The sequence below is a fragment of the Lepidochelys kempii genome, chromosome 2, assembly GCF_965140265.1.
Source record: "Lepidochelys kempii isolate rLepKem1 chromosome 2, rLepKem1.hap2, whole genome shotgun sequence".
Classification (NCBI taxonomy): domain Eukaryota; kingdom Metazoa; phylum Chordata; order Testudines; family Cheloniidae; genus Lepidochelys; species Lepidochelys kempii.
Window position 1 is genome coordinate 29,649,816 of NC_133257.1, and position 14,006 is coordinate 29,663,821.

Sequence of the window (14,006 nt, forward strand, 5' to 3'; positions counted from 1 at the left end):
TTGGATCTGGATGTGATGGGTTGGATCACAGAAAACCCCTTGGGACTGCCACCTGATGTGCCAAGACTACTTCTGCCCTTGCTTTCCCTGTCAGCTTGGGACTCCAGAACCCTGCCTGGTTGTGCCAGACATGCTTGCTGGCTACAAACACAGGCCAAGGTCTGAACCACATCCCACAAACTGCAGGCTTAACTGAAAACAGCTTAAGTGTTCCTGTCTCCAACACCCAGATGCCCAGTTCCCAATGGGGTCCAAACCCCAAATAAATCCATTTTACCCTGTATAAAGCATATACAGGGTAAACTCATAAATTGTTTGCCCTCTATAACACTGATAGAGAGATGTGCACAGCTGTTTGCCTGCCCTCCCCCAGGTAGTAATACATACTCTGGGTTAATTAATAAGTAAAAAAGTAATTGTATTAAATACAAAATGTAGGATTTAAGTGGTTCCAAGTAATAACAGATAGAACAAAGTGAATTACCAAGCAAAATAAAATAAAACATGCAAGCCTATGCCTAATACAGTAAGAAACGGAATACAAATAACATTTCACCCTCAGAGATGTTCCAATAAGACTATTTTACAGACTAGCCTCCTTCTAGTCTGGGTCCAGCAATCACTCACACCCCCTGTAGTTACTGTCCTTGTCCCAGTTTCTTTCAGGTATCCTTTGGGGTGGAGAGGCTATCTCCTGAGCCAGCTGAAAACCAAATGGAAGGGTTTTCAGGGGCTTAAGTAGGCTTCTTCTTGTGGGTGGACACCCCTCCCTCCCCCTATGTAGAATCCCAGCTACAAGATTCTACAAGATGGAGTTTTGGAGTCACATGGACAATTCACATGTCCATGCATGACTGAGTCCCTTACCAGCCAGGCCACATTCCTGGGAAAGCTCAGATGTGGATTGGTATCTCCAAGTTCATTGTTGGCTTAAGTGTTTCTTGATTGGGCACTTACTGAGAATAGTCTTTTCTCAGGAAGCTGACCAACTGCTTCACTGAGGCTACTTAAAATTAAACAGGTAAATAGCTAATATTCATAAGTTTGAATACAAAAATGATACATGCATACAAATAGGATGAATATATTCAGTAAATCATATCCTTTACAGAGATCTGTTACATGGCATATGTAGCATAAAACATATTCCAGTTATAGAATCATAGAATCATAGAATATCAGGGTTGGAAGGGACCCCAGAAGGTCATCTAGTCCAACCCCCTGCTCAAAGCAGGACCAATTCCCAGTTAAATCATCCCAGCCAGGGCTTTGTCAAGCCTGACCTTAAAAACCTCTAAGGAAGGAGATTCTACCACCTCCCTAGGTAACGCATTCCAGTGTTTCACCACCCTCTTAGTGAAAAAGTTTTTCCTAATATCCAATCTAAACCTCCCCCACTGCAACTTGAGACCATTACTCCTCGTTCTGTCATCTGCTACCATTGAGAACAGTCTAGAGCCATCCTCTTTGGAACCCCCTTTCAGGTAGTTGAAAGCAGCTATCAAATCCCCCCTCATTCTTCTCTTCTGCAGGCTAAACAATCCCAGCTCCCTCAGCCTCTCCTCATAACTCATGTGTTCCAGTCCCCTAATCATTTTTGTTGCCCTTCGCTGGACTCTCTCCAATTTATCCACATCCTTCTTGAAGTGTGGGGCCCAAAACTGGACACAGTACTCCAGATGAGGCCTCACCAATGTCGAATAGAGGGGAACGATCACGTCCCTCGATCTGCTCGCTATGCCCCTACTTATACATCCCAAAATGCCATTGGCCTTCTTGGCAACAACGGCACACTGCTGACTCATATCCAGCTTCTCGCCCACTGTCACCCCTAGGTTCTTTTCCGCAGAACTGCTGCCTAGCCATTCGGTCCCTAGTCTGTAGCTGTGCATTGGGTTCTTCCGTCCTAAGTGCAGGACCCTGCACTTATCCTTATTGAACCTCATCAGATTCCTTTTGGCCCAATCTTCCAATTGGTCTAGGTCCTTCTGTATCCTATCCCTCCCCTCCAGCGTATCTACCACTCCTCCCAGTTTAGTATCATCCGCAAATTTGCTGAGAGTGCAATCCACACCATCCTCCAGATCATTTATGAAGATATTGAATAAAACCAGCCCCAGGACCGACCCTTGGGGCACTCCACTTGATACCGGCTGCCAACTAGACATGGAGCCATTGATCACTACCCGTTGAGCCCGACAATCTAGCCAGCTTTCTACCCACCTTATAGTGCATTCATCCAGCCCATACTTCCTTAACTTGGTGACAAGAATACTATGGGAGACCGTGTCAAAAGCTTTGCTAAAGTCAAGAAACAATACATCCACTGCTTTCCCTTCATCCACAGAACCAGTAATCTCATCATAAAAGGTGATTAGATTAGTCAGGCATGACCTTCCCTTGGTGAATCCATGCTGGCTGTTCCTGATCACTTTCCTCTCATGCAAGTGCTTCAGGATTGATTCTTTGAGGACCTGCTCCATGATTTTTCCAGGAACTGAGGTGAGGCTGACTGGCCTGTAGTTCCCAGGATCTTCCTTCTTCCCTTTTTTAAAGATTGGCACTACATTAGCCTTTTTCCAGTCATCCGGGACTTCCCCGGTTCGCCACGAGTTTTCAAAGATAATGGCCAGTGGCTCTGCAATCACAGCCGCCAATTCCTTCAGCACTCTCGGATGCAACTCGTCCGGCCCCATGGACTTGTGCATGTCCAGCTTTTCTAAATAGTCCCTAACCGCCTCTATCTCCACAGAGGGCTGGCCATCTCTTCCGCATTTTGTGATGCCCAGCGCAGCAGTCTGAGAGCTGACCTTGTTAGTGAAAACAGAGGCAAAAAAAGCATGTCATATATACATTCATAAGCATATTCCCATAAAGCATTATGGGGTGCAACATCACACTGGGATGTTTTGTGCTTGTGACCATAGGTGCCGACTCCATAGGTGCTCCAGGGCTGGAGCACCCAATGAGAAAAATTAGCAGGTGCTTAGCACGCACCGGCAGCCAAGGTCCCACACTCCTCTGCATTCCTGCCCACTGATCAATTCCTCCCCATCCCTCCCAGCCCCTCCTTAGGGGGGGACAGGGCACGCTCAGGGAGGGGGTGGAAAGAGATGGGGGTGTGTGGAGTGGAGGTGGGAAGAGGCAGAGCAGTGTGGGGCCTTGGGGGAAGGGGTGGGGTGAAGACAGGGTTGGGGGCAGGAAGAGGTGGGTGGGGTGGGGGCTTACGGGAAAGGGTGGAGTGGAGGTGGAACTTGGGATTGAGCATCCCCAGGGAAAATTAGAAACTGGCGCCTGTGCTTGTGACCATTTTCAACAAGTACAAACAGTTCGGCACATGGAAGACAGTCATGACCATACCGATTTACAAGAAAGGGGAACCTAGCAATCCTTGCAACTGGGGGCCCATCTGCTTGGTTTCTGCCATCTATAAACTCTATGCCGCATGTATTGTGGCCAGGATCACACAATGGGCATTGAGGGAAGGGGCTGTCAGCTCACAGCAGAAAGGTTTTATGTCTAATAAAGGCTGCTACAAGCACATCTTCATTCTTCAAACTGTCCTCCATACTGTAAGAACAAAGAGGCACCAGTGTACAATGGCATGGCTCAAGCTGCCAAATACCTTCAGCATTATGCCTCACCAACATGTCTTTTTCACCTTGGAGAGTTCAGCTTGCCGAATAAGTTCCTTCAGCTGGTCCAAGAGCTCTATGATAACTGTGACACTATCATCTGTTCGGTGGAAGGTGAGACCCCAGCAGTGACTATCCACTCTGGTGTGAAGCAAGGCTTCCCCCTAAACCCCATCATCTTTATTCTGGTGATGGAGATGCTTATTGGGATAGTCACACAGGGTTTAGACAGATTCAACCTCCGTGATAAGAAAAAGAACATTCTGGCATATGCCGATGGCTTGGTGCTCATCATCTATGACCCACGATTGCTCCAACATATGCTTAATGCCACTACCGATGGCTGGATGGGACTCTGTATAATGTGGCAAAGTGTGCATCCCTTCATGTTGACAACCAGAAATGACAGTAGGCTTTTCCAGCAGTCTTCTCAATCCAAGGAGGGCCTGTGACTCACCTCGATGATGGAGAGACATACCAGCATCTTGGTATGTGTTTAGGTTTTTGTGTGAGTCAGACCCCAGAGGATACCATTGTGAGTAGTGTGCAAGATGCAGTTTGGCTAGACTCATCACTGTTGGTACTGTAAGAAAACATCAGTGCCCTTAACACCTTCCTGATCATCTTTATTTCATATGGCAGTCACCTAAGAACTATTACCCGATTGGTCAAAGAGTGGATGTATCTTCTGCAGACAGCCAGTAACAAGGTGATGCACATTTCCCACGGGCAAGGTGATGCTGGCATCCCCCTCAGGGGTGACCTCTATCACTCACACTTTCTACCTTCTGACCTGCCTGGATTTAGTGGTAAGGAGCTTTGCAATCAGGGGTCATTAGGAAAAGAATTGCCAGGATCCCAACTAGCCATGACATTGCTCCTACTTGAGCTGCTTGTTGGAGGGAGAGTTCAGGCAAGAAGGGGGAGTCTTCGCCTCACTGTGAAACCATGCCTGGAACATCCCTTGGCACCTTAAGAGATGCATTGGCTTCCAGTGGCCTTGGTGTGAGGAGCAACAGCAACTGGGAGTCCTGGTCCCTCAAGGATTACATGGATGGGCCATTATCATCCCACAAACAAGGACGAAACTTGAGGCTCTCCTGAAGAAAGCTGTCTGAGCAAAGTATATCAGAGACCTGAAGAGGAAACCAGGCAAGGTCTTTGAAGTTACCTTGAAATGGGATGCCAGCAGCCACTTTCTTTATGGACTCTCGTTTCATCCACAGGGCACACCTCAACTGCATCTCAGCAGATCAGTCTGACACGGCAACTGGGACAAGCAATGCTGGACATGTGGATATGAAAATGAGACCTTGCCCCATGTCATGTGCTGCTGTGAGCACCATTCCACTACATGGCAACTTTTCATAGAATCATAGAAGGTTAGTGTTGGAAGAGACATCAAGACGTCATCTAGTCCAACCCCCTGCTCAAAGCAGGACCAACACCAACTAAATCATCCCAGCCAGGGCTTTGTCAAGCTGGGCCTTACAAGCCTCTCAGGGCAGAGATTCCATCACTTCCAGAGGTAACCCATTCCAGTGATTCACCACCTCCCTGTGAAATAGTTTTGCCTATTATCCAACCTAGACCTCCCGCACTGTAACTTGAGACCATTGCTTCATGTTCTGTCATCTGCCACCACTGAGAACAGCATAGTTCCACCCTCTTTGGAACCCCCCCTTCAGGCTACTATCAAGTCCCCCCCTCACTCTTCTCTTCTGCAGACTAAATAAGCGCAGTTCCCTCAGCCTCTCCTCATAAGCCATGTGCCCCAGCCCCCTAATCATTTTCATTGCCCTTTGCTGGACTCTCTCTAATTTGTCTACATCCTTTCTGTAGTGGGGGGCCCAAAACTGGATGCAATACTCCAGTTGTGGCCTCACCAGTGCTGAATAGAGGGGAAGAATCACTTACCTTGTTCTACTGGCAACACTCCTACTAATGCAGCCCAATATGCCATTAGTCTTCTTGGCAACAAGGGCACATTGTTGGCTCATATACAGCTTCTCATCCACTGTAATCCCCAGGTCCTTTTCTGCAGAACTGCCGCTTAGCCAGTCAGTCCCCAGCCTGTAGCAGTGCATGGGATTCTTCCATCCTAAGTGCAGGACTCTGCACCTGTCCTTATTGAACCTCATCAGATTTCTTTTGGTCCACTCCTCCAATTTGTCTAGGTCACTCTGGACCCTATCCCTCCATTGTGTGTACCTCTCCCCGACAGTTTAATGTCATCTGAGAGACACTATTTTGCCACAACACCATGCAGAATGGATTCAGTAAAACAATTCTGGCATCAGTGGGAACAGTTATAGTTAACTCATCTATTCTGGACTCCAAACTGAACCAGATCGCTGCCTTCGCTGCGGCACAAGAATGGAAACTGAAGAAATATGCCCCCTTGACTGACACCATGAGGAAAAGGGAATACTCCACTACTGTTCAGGAGATGTTTGTCGAAGCACTGGGCACTTGGGACCCCAAGAACAAGACCGTGTTCTGGAAGTGTAGGTTGCCCAGATGCTATGTCAAGCTAGTGTGGCGGTTGATGGTTTCTGATGCCATACATTGGTCAAGGGACATATATATTGAACACAATACTGGATGCTGTCAATATGAAGATAATATGATCCAGACCACTAACTGTGGAGTGATTGTGTATTCTTTGAACTGATTTAACTACTAGCATTTTTTCTGTGTTATATTCTTAACCACTAACACTTGTCTATTTTTTACCATGGGCAATTATTGGCTCATACAATTTTTTTTTGTTCATTTCCAATATACTATCATTTTTGATTAACATGAACATTCAAGGCCAGGCTATTTATAATTTGTATTCAACAGTTTATGTGTTCTATATTTTTTAAATATTCTCTTTAAAAAGTTTTAATCAGTTCCGATTCTTTCTCTCTCTCCACTTATATTAGTATTTTTATTTCCAAAGTACTTGTTACAATGGGCAAATATGGCACCATATTACTTTTTCTTGTACCCATGTATGCCACCCAATTTTCTCCCTTCTCTTTGTATTCGAGTGGAGGATAGGTTTTATATTATATTCAGATGTTGCTGTACAGAGGATTGAGTGCTTTGGGAGGTGATTGCTTTAGTCTTGGAGATACACAGGACTAAATATATTTGTAGCTTTTTCTATGACTTCCAATACATTTCTAGGTGCTACTCAAAGTGCTGGAATTTTAAACTCCTTTATGAAATCATAGAAATCATAGAATCATAGAACTGGAAGGCACCTCAAGAGGTCATCTATCCAGTTCCATGCACTTGTGTCAGGACTAAATATTTTCTATACAGTTCCTGTCAGGTGTTTGTTTCACCTGTTCTTAAAAATCTCCAGTGATAAAGATTCCACAACCTCCCTAGGCAATTTATTCCAGTTTTTAACCACCCTGACAGTTAGGAAGTTTTTCCTAATGTCCAACCTAAACCTCCCTTGCTGCAATTTAAGCCCATTGCTTCTCGTCCTATCCTCAGAGGTTAAGAAAAAAAATCTTCCTCCTCCGTGTAATAGCCTTTTACATACTTCAAAACTGTTATCATGTCCCCTCTCAGTCTTCTCTTTTCCAGACTAAACAAACCCATTTTTTTTAATCTTCCCTCAAAGGTGATGGTTTCTAGACATCTAATAAGTTTTGTCCCTCTTCTTTGGACTCTCTCCAGTTTGTCCACATCCTTCCTAAAATGTGACGCCCAGAACTGGATATGATACCCAGTTGAGGCCTAATCAGCACAGAAAAGATTGGAAGAATTACTTTTCATGTCTTGCTTACAACACTCCTGCTAATACATCCCAGAAGGATGTTCGCTTTTTTTGCAACAGCATTACACTGTTGACTCATATTTAGCTTGTGGTCCACTATGACCCCCAGGTCTCTTTCAGCAGTTCTCCTTCCTAGGCAGTCATTTCCCATTTTGTATGTGTGTGAGTGATTGTTCTTGCTAAATGAAGTACTTTGCATAGGTCCTTATTGAATTTCATCCTATTTATTTCAGACCATTTCTCCAGTTTGTCCAGATCATTTTGAATTTAGTCCTATCCTACAAAGAACTTGCAACCCCTCCCATCTTGGCATCATCCACAAACTTTATAAACGTACTCTGTATGCCATCATCTAAATCATTGGTGAAGATATTGAACAGAACCAGACCCAGAACTGAACCCTGCAGGACCCCACTCATTATGACCTTCCAGCATGGGACCTCTTCATTTTAAAGACTGACTCTGTCTCATCTTCCTGCTTTGTCTTTACAAATGAGATTGGCTGGGACACAAGCAATTTATCCTGAGCACCTCCAGAGCAGCTTCCAATGATCTTTACTATTGGGTTTAGGGGGAGAAAAATGTTGAGCTTCAGCTCATGCTACAAAGCCTGTCTGTTCCCTCAGGCTTTCTTTGGTGTGGGTGGATTGAAAAAGGAGAGTAGGCTTCTATTTCACATCCACAACATTTAACTGTAATAGATGCTCAGACACATTCCATAAAAAAGAAGATTGACTTCTTGGACAACAGCACATGTGAAAACTCCAAGGACGCTGAATAATGGTCAATCACAGTCCTCTGGGTCTTCCTTTGAAGGAATGACTGGATCTGTTGTCAAGCAGATCCAACTATATGTTAGCTTCCACAGATTAGTGTACAGCCCATTATGATCAACCGTATCAAACAATGCTGAACGATCTAATAAAAAATCAGTGGGACACTTGACCCGTGTAAAAAGAGGATTATCAAGCAAAGTTATAAATGCAGTGTGCATGCTGTGTTATGCCCGGATCTCAGCCTAGATTGTTAAAAAGAGAAAAAAGATGACAAAATGATGTTTCCAAAGCATTAAATTGGCAATTTAAATGTATTTTATCAGACATGTTACCTTGATCTGCATAGCTTACATGAGTTTAGTGGTATAGGGTGTTGCAAAAAAATGTTAATATTGTAAAAACTTAACACACTTTTTGTCTTTGGATCAGTAGATAATACTTTTTTTGCCAGCTATGGAAGAAATAATTCTGTTACAGTTCTCTGTGTAGTAACACAGTAATTATATACCAGAGATTATTTTGCTTTTATAATATGATAAAGATTGTCCCTAAGGCAAACCAATGGAGCTCTTCAGGGATACTCTTGTGAGGACAAGAACCTGGATCAACACAATTTTAAATGTGAAAATTTTAAAAAAATTTGTTCTGACAGTGTTGAAATATTTCACTTTCACTTTATAGTTCTGATTAATTATGAATTTGATATTATACAACAATATTATTTTATATTATATATTTATTACCTGTATGTAATACATTATGTTTAATGATTTAATATAAAATTGAAGATGAAATGAAATGAATCAAACTGATAAAGTCAAAATGAAATATTTTGATCCCCTTGAGTACAAATTTTCAGAATTTTCATTTTGTGGCAAACTTCAAAATTTCAGCTTTTTGTTAAAATTTAGAATTGGAGAAAAAAAGTCAAAATGTCCCATAGAATAGAAATTCCTGTTCTAGTTGTTATATTTAACTTACAAAATACATTTCTTCCAAAGTATCACATGCAGCTATTTATTAGTTAAGACTTCATGACTATTTAAAATTGAATCATATTCACTTTGCCAAACACAAAGCCTGAATAGTTTCAATACAAGTAGTAGAGAGGTATTCGAATTGGAAGACGAATGTGAGTATCTGAATATAAGATGGTAACTTCGGCTGGAACAAAATACTGGCCAACAGAGGAATACCTGTGCATTTAGGAATAAACACGACATGAACAACCTGGAGTTCATGTATAACTTTCATTGTAATTAATGGGACTTGTGAGCATGAATCAAAACATAATGTAGAATGTCAAGAAGAAAGCATGGTCCAGTAGTTAGGGCACTAGCCTAATTCTCTGCTGTTCCATGAACTTTCTGTGTGATGTTGGGCATGTCACTTAGTCTCTCTGCACTGTATTTTTAAAAGTGTTTAGGCGGCTAAAGATGCAGGCAGGCACATGGTGGTATTTTCAAAAGTATTTAGGTGCCTAACTCCCAAATGACACCTAAGTGCTTTTGAAAATCTCACTTGCAGTATATCTGTATCTCAGTAGGCACCTACATACTTTTAAAAATCCAGCCCTGGGTGCTTCTGTTCCCCATCTGTAAAATGGGGATAATAGGACACTTTCTTACTGTGGGAGTTATGTGGATTAATACCTTAAAGATTTGAGGTGTTCAGATACTATAGTACAAGGTACACAGTACCTTGGATAGACAGTATACCCCTCGTGCAGATAGTATACAGAACGTGCCTCTTGATTCCAGTTGTTAGGGAAACCCAGACACTTGTCATAGGTTTAGCATTCATGAGTTACATGTCATATTTATTCATGGAATAAAAAGGCATATTCATTGTCTCAATGAGTTACACATATAGTATCTGAATATGAGCATGTTTATAAGAAAGCTTTTTTTTTCCTCTTTAAAATTAAGGATTTTTATCAAACTTCAAAAACAAAGGAGCTCCACGTCTTCAGCACTGATGTTTTTTTTTGTCTCCCCTCCATTAATTATTTTTATTTCATTTCTCTTTTATAATTCAGGTTATCTGGAATGAATATACCCCCTCCAATTATCAGCAACAAAAACTGGCTCAGACTGCATTTTGTAACGGACAGCAACCACCGATACCCTGGATTTAGTGCTCCCTATCAAGGTATATTTAATTAAAACCATTTTTCATTCCAGAATGTTAAAAAAGAGGGGAAGGGGTTGTAAACATAACTGCATTTCACATTGAGAGAAATTTGCTAATCTATTATAAATTGATAGTTCAAACATGAATAAATGATAATTCTCCTGCTGTGGGAACAACATGAACTTTATTAAATTACAGTATAGACTAAAGTAGATAGTTGCTGTGCAAATGTTTAGCATTTAAGAGGAATCTGGAATTCTGAAAGGTAGTGTGTAATTGATACTGAAACAACACTTCTATCCTAAAAGAACATCACCCACTGTTCAAAATGATATAATAGTGCATGTTTGTAAAACAGTGGAAAAGAACTGCATACTAAATGGAAATTTTATCAATTACATTTCTGTGTGCACTGTGTTTATTATTGAGGGTTTAATTAATCTTGTTAGGATTCTTATCTACTGCTTTTATGAACAAGCATAATTTTGAATAAGTAGAGTAAAAGTATCTGAGGCATTAACTTGGGCATCTCACTGTTTGGAACAAGACAATTATAAAGATGAAGTACTGATGAAAATGTAGCTTCTATAATGTTTGGTAATAGTTTCTGCTTTTTCACAACCCATTATTGTAAATAATATATTTACAGTTTCAACTGGTCTTCAGGGAACAGTAACCCTTGTTATAGATAAATTTTCCATTTATCTGTTTAGAGAACTTTCATACAGGATAAGCAAAAGGATTTTAGCTGCAGTATCTTTTTTTTTACAATTGTTATGACAATCCTACACATAATTATGCTTGGAAGAAAAGTTACCCATGTGCATAAGTGTTTGCAGGATCAAGCCCCATCTATTTGATTTTTAGATGAGCCTTATATTGCAACTAAACTAGGAACAAGCCATACTTATTCCTGAAATACAGTGTGTTTGGACAGGTAGTTTATTATTGGAAGCCTTTTTTGTAACATTGTGTGACAGCCTCAGATACTCAAGAATAGACAGACTTGAATCTGACTTGCAGTTCAGGAAACTAGAATGTGCACCCTGGTCTGCTCCAGGTTGTGGATCCCTGGCGTGTTTACTCTAACTGAATTTAGGTCAAATGAGTATTCAAAAGAGGAAAGAAAAAAGTGACAATAAAAATAATTTGAGAATTATATTCCCTAGAAAATGCAAGTTTTCCGTAACAGTGTTATATAAAAAAAGAAAAAAAAAATTATAGCATCCTTTATACCAAAAATCCCTCTCTACTGTAAACTAGCTAGCTCATGGGACTGGTAATAGGATATGATGGAGTATTTCACAACTAGGTCACTATACAGAGCCAGTCCTAAGTTGGTGATGAACTATCTGATAATTGTTTTGGGGGCTTATGTAGAATGAGATGAGTTCAGTTTTCAAGTGGACATGTTGCTCTCAGTTCAGTTTTCAAGTGGACATGTTGTCCATATGGAAAAAGTGCAACACAGCGGACACCGTTGTTGGCATTGTTGGTAGAGATGCCAAGGAACAAATGAACAAGGAGAATGAACTGCTGTATGACTTCTAGAGTTGTTCCCACCATGTTGTGTTTGAGGCACACGGTGAATGTGCATATGCAATCTGAACATGCTGCATTTCTATCATTCCTCTTTATTGATTAAATGATGTGCTTCACTTTCTAATGGCAACAGTCTGGAATCCTTTACAACTAATAAAATTCACTTTAAAAGCAAAATAGAAAATGTAAACCAAAAAATTATAAAGTGAGGTTCCCTTGAAAATTCATCAGCTGTTCTCACATAGTGAGGTCTGAAATAATACAGTAGTTCCCCATACCTGAGAGAGGAAATGCTTTTAAACTTAGGGGTGGGAAGAAGGAGGACAGGCTGTCAGCTAGAGGGAGAGAAAACTGGCAAGTGAAAAAAGATCAATAAAATTAAAAGTTAAAATAAATAAACATGCAAACATTGTCACAACTAACCATCATGAAGGAGAATGGAGAAATGCAGTAATGTGGACGGGAAAGGTATGGTTCAGAGCCAGTGATAGCTATCACACAAGTTTAAGCATATAAAACAATCCTTACCATAGAAATCTCATATATTCATTAAAAAATATTTTCTGTGATAGGCCAACCAGTTTCTTGAAATAGATAATGCTCATTTTCTAACAACTTATTTGATGGGTAACTGTATTTGTGATGGTAAGACATTTTAAAATAGATTCCGTAGCAAGTAAAAACATGCAGTTCAAAACCATTATGCTGAAGAGCAATAAAACAGAAATATAAGTTTTAGGTGTGGTGGTTTTCCATTCATGTTTTCCCCTACTCAACTCTGAAAGCTAGCCATCAATCCTTTCAGCATCTGGTAAGTTGTAACATGGCTGTATTGTTCCTGTACTTGCTATAGTAACTGCATTGCTAAAACCTACCCATTCTCTGCAAAACTCCAAGTTCTCAAATACATTACTATAACTTTCTACTGTCTTCCCTCCCTGCCTCTCACCAGTCTAATCCTTCCCAATCTTATCCTTCCCACATACTAGCACTACAACTGACATCTTGCTCCAATCACACTTACCCGCTACTATATCTCAGTATTATGAGGTTCAAAAGTTTCACCCCTGCTGGGAAGATTTGAATTCTACAACTGTTCATTGGTTAAGATTTCCCAGACACTGCTTGTCCATATCTATTTAATATCATATTTATTCATACTGTCACACAGAATCATAAAAATGTGGAGGTGGAAGGGACCCTGGGAGGTCATCAAATCCATCCCCCAGAGCTGAGGCAGGACCAAGGAAACCTAGACCAGCCCTGACAGATGTCTGTCCAACCTGTTTTTAAAAACCTCCAGTGATGGGGGATTCTACAACCTCCTTTGGAAGCCTAGTCCAGAGCTTAACTACCCTTATTCAATGGACAGGGAGACCAATTGATCACAGTCCTCTTTATAACAGCCCTTAACATATTAAAGATTATTATTAAATCCTCCCCAGTCATCTTTTCTCAAAACTAAATATGCCCAATGTGATCCGGGGTGCCTGGGGTAGCCCTCACTGAAAATGCCAAGGCCAGGGCAGGCTGCAAAAGGAGAGCAGATTCTCCCAAAATCTGGTGGGTAACCTGAAGTTTGACTCACCAACCAGTCACAAACTGTACTTCTGATCTCCCACACTGGTTATTAAGAAGTCAAAAAAAGAAATCGCACAGCTCCCTTATTGCATTCCAGTTCGCTGGCTCTCAATCAGCACCTAGGTCCAGTAAAGTGAGAAGTTGTTTAAAAACCTCTGCTCATTATACAGCTTCTGAAACCCAAAGGGCCAGCCACATTGCCAGGTCAATATTAGGTTGGTCTTACCCAAAATACCACACTGCCAGCCAATCCTTTAGTGTCTAAAACTAAAGGTTTATTATAAAGAAAAAAAGAAATAACAAGAAGCAGTCACACACAGAAACTGTCAAAGTCTATTTATCAGGTTCTTAGCAGTATTGGTGAGTTTGCTGATCATTCAGTCCTTTGTTCAGAGCTTCATTTGAAAGCTTACCTTCCAGAGGTAAGAAGCAGGAATGAAGACAAAATGGAGATAATGTAGCTGCCTTTTATGTTGTTTTGCTATGTGGCTTGTACGACCTGTGTCCCAAAGACAAGTTTCACAGCACATGGCATAGAAAAGTATTTGAGTTCTGTCT

At 41.3% G+C, this 14,006-nt stretch overlaps 1 protein-coding gene across 5 annotated transcripts in view; it reads left to right on the forward strand.

The window, feature by feature from the left end:
- Positions 1–14,006, forward strand: part of CSMD3 (CUB and Sushi multiple domains 3) — a 1,204,651-nt gene that overhangs the window by 399,456 nt on the left and 791,189 nt on the right. For all 5 annotated transcript variants that reach the window (XM_073330296.1, XM_073330291.1, XM_073330295.1 and 2 more), the window contains one exon: positions 10,231–10,343. In XM_073330296.1, coding sequence (XP_073186397.1) covers positions 10,231–10,343 — 113 coding nt within the window. The remainder of the gene's footprint in view (positions 1–10,230; positions 10,344–14,006) is intronic.